This window comes from Eptesicus fuscus, chromosome 13 (assembly GCF_027574615.1).
Source record: "Eptesicus fuscus isolate TK198812 chromosome 13, DD_ASM_mEF_20220401, whole genome shotgun sequence".
In the NCBI taxonomy this organism is placed as follows: Eukaryota; Metazoa; Chordata; class Mammalia; order Chiroptera; family Vespertilionidae; genus Eptesicus; species Eptesicus fuscus.
The window spans coordinates 48,176,397-48,183,088 of NC_072485.1; the positions used below are offsets into that span (position 1 = coordinate 48,176,397).

General features: G+C 41.5%; 1 protein-coding gene across 1 annotated transcript in view; it reads left to right on the forward strand.

Annotated features, from left to right (window-relative positions):
- Positions 1 to 3,552, forward strand: part of AMPD3 (adenosine monophosphate deaminase 3) — a 35,304-nt gene extending 31,752 nt beyond the window's left edge. Inside the window, exons 13-14 of the mRNA XM_028159866.2 lie at positions 1,607 to 1,717; positions 2,744 to 3,552. Coding sequence (XP_028015667.2) covers positions 1,607 to 1,717; positions 2,744 to 2,920 — 288 coding nt within the window. The 3' untranslated portion in view covers positions 2,921 to 3,552. The remainder of the gene's footprint in view (positions 1 to 1,606; positions 1,718 to 2,743) is intronic.
- The last annotated feature ends 3,140 nt before the right edge of the window (positions 3,553 to 6,692 follow it).

Genomic DNA, 6,692 nt, shown 5'->3' on the forward strand with positions numbered 1-6,692 from the left:
CCTCTTTTGGGGTCTTTGAAATCTTGAAGGTACAATTTCATTTCCTTGCCTTTCTCTATTTCCCCTTTCTTTGATTTACTAGCTCCGTGATGCTGGTCAAGTTACTTGATGTTCTGTAACTTATTCTTCTTCATGTGTAAAATAGGGAAACAATTGTCTCACATCTACCTATCAACTGTAGTGTGAGGAGGCTTCATTAAGATGGTGAAGAGCCTAATAGAGCATCTGCATATAGTTTGTATTCAAAATGTTGGCTACCATTTTTCTTAATAATGTTATTATTGTTACACTTTGGATCTCTGGGGAAAGGGAAGAAGAAGGGAAAGGCGATGTCATGCATGGGGACCAGTCATGAGTGAGCCAAGCACATTTTGATGGAATTGATAAGACAGCCACCAATTAGTGAAAACAGAAGTCCCAGAGTCTTTTAGGACAGGCTCTCCAAGCTTTGGTCTAAGATCCCTTTATACTCTCCAGAATTGAGGCCCTCAGAGAACATGAGTTATATCTAGTGATAAACCTATTAAAGGTTAACATAAATAGCTATTTTTATGAAAAATAACCGTATTCCCGAAAATAAAAAAATACTGAGAATGGCCCTGTTTTACATTTTTGCAAATCTCTTTTAATGTCCGGTTTAATAGAAGACAGCTGGATTCTCATATCTGTTGTGATAAATTATTTCTACCAAAGTATAGGAAGAAAACCTTCCCCTTTCCAACTACATATTTTTGGAAAAGGGGGGACCTTTTAAAAGGCCTTGGGGACCCCCAGGGATCCTGGGACTACATCTTAAGAACCGCTGCTCTGCCGAAGCCAGTTTGGCTCAGTGGATAGAGCGTCGGTCTGCGGACTGAAGGGTCCCGGGTTCGATTCCGGTCAAGGGCATGTGCCTTGGTTGCGGGCACATCCCCAGTGGGGGGTGTGCAGGAGGCAGCTGATCGATGTTTCTCTCTCATCGATGTTTCTGGCTTTCTACCCCTCTCCCTTCCTCTCTGTAAAAAATGAATAAAATATTAAAAAAAAAAAAAGAACCGCTGCTCTGAGACAGAGAGGCAGTGGGGTAATGGAAGGGCTTGGGTTAGTCAGACATTTCACATCCCAGAAGATGAGGTGATAGCACAGCCCAAACCCAAATCCTTTGGGGATTACACTGTCTCACCACTGATATTGATCATTTCTCCTTCTTATTTAAGGTTCCATCTCTGCTCTTTGTAGTATACTTAGATTACCTTTGACTTTTGGACAATCTTAAGGAAATGGTGTGTTAAATAAATAACAAAGCTATGAGCAGGTACTAAAGGAGTGCCTGACCTGGGAGACTGTCCCAGGAGAGCAGGCTGGTGTCCCCATGACCAGCACAGGGCTTCGGACATGTGCTGTTAACAAACACCTACGTAGGTGTTCTTTGATCTCTCCCTCCTTGGTAACCTGAAATTTCACACACAAAAAGATCTTAGGGGGAGGACGTTGTTTGATTATCCAGGTAGCCAGTCATGAGAGGAAAATTAAATCTGCAACGTCTGATGTTTCTAGCTTTGGAAATCTGTGCAGCATTGAAATGGATATTCTGTCCTCTAATACATTCACTTTTGGGGGACTCTAGGAAGCACTTATGGAAGAATATGCAATTGCTGCTCAAGTGTGGAAGCTGAGCACGTGTGACCTGTGTGAGATCGCCAGGAACAGCGTGCTGCAGAGCGGCCTCTCACATCAGGTACGGTGTGGCGGCGCTGTCCCTCCTGGCCTTTCAACCCCTGTACAGTGAATGCCTGTGGACCCGGTACTTTCTAGGCTCTGGGTTCAGTGATGAAGGGGACAGGCAGGGTCTCTGTCCCATGTTCTAGGGGAGAACCCCAGGGAGGAGACTTCCGAATTTTCCTGGTTGCTCTGTCACCTTTTCCAGACCTCTACTCAAATGTCACCTCCTCAGAGGCCTTCCCTGACCACCCATTCTGCAACAGACACACTTACCTTTCTCTATCCATTTACTCTTTCCTTCATATTATTATTACGGATGTTGTAATATGTAGTTATGTGTTTTTCTGTCTTTTCCTCTGGAATGTAAGTTCCATTATAGCAGAAGCTGTTTGTTCAGCATTATATTCCTAGGCCTAGAATAGCCCCTGGCACATATAGGCCCTATTTTTTCACTAGAGTAGTACCTTGTTTGAATAAGAAACTCTAGGGATGGGACCTGGACATCATAGCTTTTTACAGCCTCTTAGGTGATTCTGACGTGCAGGGTTGAGAACTATTGCTCTAGATGGTGTCCCAGGTCCCAGGTACCTCCTTTGGGTGATGTCGGTGGTACAGGAATAGGGCTGCATCGTTGCTGCTCTTTTGATGCTGATGCAGAGGAGTTAAAGGCTGCAGATTCAGTGTGTGCACTTGGTTCCTTGGACTGGCTCTCCCCAAACCCCCGACTGTCTGCCTTTGTCAGCTCTCAGGAGGGACTTCTTAAGAGTCTTCACCTTGTCATTTTCCTCACCAGCAGGAATCGTTCCTTTCTGATCAAGGAAGGCAGAGATGAAGGGAATGAATGTGGTTGTCAGGGTGACATCCCTGAGGACATGGGGGCCAGGAGGAAATTCATAAGAGCCCCATGGGGAAAGATGCCCTGATGGGGGACCTGCTTCAGGGGCACGTCTGATTTGGTGTGGCTGAATGCCAGAGCCGTCGTGTGGATAGAGAACGTGAATCTAAGGTGTACTGTTTGATTTGTATTTCTCTTGGGCCACAGGAAAAGCAGAAGTTTCTGGGACAAAATTATTATAAAGAAGGACCTGAAGGAAATGATATTCGAAAGACAAATGTTGCTCAGATCCGGATGGCATTCCGATACGAGACCTTATGCAACGAGCTCAGCTTCCTGTCTGATGCCATGAAATCAGAAGAGATCACAGCCCTGACCAAGTAGGCCTAGCACTGGACATGCATTTTAACTTTCTGGTTTAATTTCACGTCTGCTGTGATTAACAGTGGTCAAGATACCACACTAGGACTTTCCTCCCGGGAGAGGATGCCTCTGAAGAACCTTCAAACCTAGTGATTTTGGTTGCACTGTTCACTTTAAGACCTGACATGTCCACTTCTGTTAGTATTTCTGAGTAATAGGTGGTGACTGCTCCTTGGGGATCTGGGAGATAGAAAGTTATCTGTACTCATTCCTAATTTTCCAAATATTTCTCTTCAAACCACTAGTGCTTGCATTGTTGGGGCCAGGATCTTCCACGGTTCAAGAGGCTACTGACATGGGGTCCGTGTGGTTTTCTGCCATAGTCCACTTTAGGCCCTCCAGTCTTGGTGGTAGGTGGCTGCCTTAAACAAAATCAATTTCAAAGCTCCCTTTCATAAAGGAGCTACTTTGAGAGAATTAAAATATACAACTTCTACCCTGGCCAGTGTGCTCAGTGGTTAGAGTGTTGGCTCCTGAACTGAAGGGTTGTGGGATCGATTCTGGTCAAGGGCATGTACCTGGGTTGCAGGTTCCTTGCTCCAAGTTGAGTGTGCAGGAGGCAACCAATTGATGTGTCTCTCTCACATCGATGTTTCTCCCCCCTCCCCCCCGCCTTTTCTACTCTAAAATCAATGGGAAAAAATATCCTCGTATTAAACGCACCCCCCCCTCCAAAAAAAAAGAGACTTCTTTGCATTTTTGATGAATTTCTTAAACTATTTTATTTAGCCCTCCTCTCTCCTTTATACTTAGGAAGCCAAATGTGCACATTGAAACAGTCACTTCTGGTCTGTGTCTTGGTTTCCTCATCTGAAAAGTGAGGGTTTGGACTAGATGAGAGATTTTTCAAATGGAGGTCTTGAATCCCCCTCCCAATTTCAGGGTGGGAAGGGGAGGAGAGTGAGGTTCTGGGTGTTGCTTTTGCTTCTTCATTGGGACTTCTACATATTTTCATTTGAAGTAAGGACTTTGAAAAGCACCAGACTAGATAATCTCTGTTCCCTTTTGGCTCTAATATTCTACGAATGATTGTAGCCCATTATCATTTTACTTATGAAGAATTAGGGCCAGAGAAGTGAGATTTACTTAAGGTCACACAGCTAATAATAGGACTAGAACTAGCTTTCCCTACTCCTAATCCAGTCCTTTCTCCACTATTCCACAAGGCCTCACAAAAGTTCTTTTATCACTGTAACCCGATGCATTTATTTTTCCTCCCTTACCCAACACACGGACTTTTCCCCAATATGTAAGTGGTCCCAGGGGACAGGTAGAAAGTATTTTTTAAGACCAGTCTGAATTTAAGCTTTACCAATGTACTCTTCATCTGTGTTACTTGTGCCTGGTACATAGTAGGTGCTCAATAAATGTATGTTGAATAAATGACTTTCTCTTTTGGCAACCTTTTAAGAATATGTGCTCCTAGTATACAAGCTGCTCAAGGACCTTCTTATTTATTTCTGTGAGCAAATGCAGACTATGGGAAGTCCTGAATCATGAGATTGGAAGAACCCTATTTTTGCCTGTGAAAATGCTTATTTGACTTTAGATTTTCTTGTCCTGTGACTTTATTTTATAATGCATGTCCCCTCCACTGGTCAACAGAACAATAAATGTAGTGTTTTCTTTTTAACTAGGTAAACATGTATGCTATCTTATCACTCATCAAGAAATTGAATGAAAACCGGCATTATCTTAGGCATTTATTATTTTTGAAAAGCCCCCATTTATATACATTTGCCCTATCATTGCAAGCATTGTACAGTTTTTTTCATTGTCATTTTATCTGTTTCAAGTATTTGTTTGTAATTATTAAATAAAGTCTGTTAGGACTATGGCTCCATAATTTAAAACTATTTCAACATAATATCGTTTAAAGCAAATGTTTAAGTCTTTTACTGTAAGAAAAGACTGGGTATCAGGGAAAACTATCAATAACTACTAATTCATTTTTCACTAAGACTGAGACATGGATGACATTCACTAGGAAAAAATTTTCAAACTGGAGCTCACTAGCCCAGAAAGTAAACCTTTGCTATCTTCCTCTTTCTTCCATGCACGTTCATTTCCCTTTCCACGGATATTACTTTCATCTGTTCAGCCAGCACTTATTGCAAAAATTTTACCTGTCCTGTAAACTTTTCAGACACCTTCCTTTTCCTATAGCACTTGGTACTTTTATTACATCATTGTATGTAACTGGCCTTTTCTTGGGGGAGGGGGTGTGAATCCGACTTTCTTTCACGTTTACAGCTGGAATCAAAGGTAATTGTATACTATCCCATGTTTTTAAAATAAGTTTTTGAGTATGTTATCTCTTACTCTAAAAGGCTCAACTTCACATTATGTGTTACTTTAAACTGCATTGCTGAAATTATCATTGTCGTTGCCTTTTGTCTCATAAAAACAAATCACAACTCCTAGGTTGGTACTTACCAAGGCCTGTCCTGGGCCTTCACTTCCTCATATCCTGGATTAAAGCAGAATCACAAACCACCCCTCTGGCTTTTCACTTTACTTGTTTCTGAGTGCTGTGTAGGTGAAACAATATTCATCTTTTTCTGGATTTTTAGGCACAGCTGAAAGAGCTATGTTGATAATATACCTAAGTATTCTATACCTGAACAATGACTATTATAAAGAACTAGTGTAATACTACGCTGTGGTAAAAAAGGAGTTCTTACCATTTGCAACAGCATGGATGGAACTGGAGAGCATTATGCTAAGCGAAATAAGCCAGTCAGAGAAAGATAATTATCACATGATCTCACTCATTTTTAGAATATAATGAACAACATAAACTGATGAACAAAAATAGATCCAGAGACACAGAAACATCGATCAGACCATCAAACCTCAGAGGGAAAACCTCAGAGGGAAGGTAGGGGAGGGTGGGGGTAAGAGGGAGAGATCAACCAAAGGACTTGTATGCATGCATATAAGCCTAACCAATGGACACAGACAATAGAGGGGTGAGGGCATGAGTGGGAGGGATTGGGGGGGGGGGCGGGCGGTAATGCGGGAATAAGGACACATATGTAACACCTTAATCAAGAAATTAAAAAAAACACAAGTGTAACTAACTACAAAAGGAACACTAATCAGGCAGATATAGTTCCTCAGGAATTTTTACACCCTCAACCTCTAAATAAATATCTTAACAGAAAGACAGAGGGTGCCAGAGAGTAAGACTATACACAGCTGCAAGATTAAAATATATCTGGAGGCTTTTAAAGACCTTTGGTCTCAAAAGACCTTTTTTTTGGTCTTTTGAGACCAAAATGTGTTCTCCATGATGACATATATTAGTAAATTTAATTATAAACTACCACTTCTTATAAATGGCTTTTCTCTTATCAGCACTAAAATTCTACTATGCTTCTCTAATTACATTAATTTTATCTTAGAAATTATTTTACAAGATAAACATCAAAACTGTCATAGGGTCCGGCCGGCGTGGCTCAGTGGTTGAGTGTCGACCTATGAACCAAAAGGTCACGGTTTGATTCCCGGTCAGGGCACATGCCTGGGTTGTGGGCTCGATCCTGTGTGGGGCGTGCAGGAGGCAGCCGATCGATGATTCTCTCTCATCTCTGATGTTTCTATCTCTCTCTCCCTCTCCCTTCCTCTCTGAAATCAATAAAAAAATATATATATATTAAAAAACAAACAAAAACTGTCATAATATGGAATATTTTATCAATTATTTTTAAAAGATAAGAAAAATGAGTCT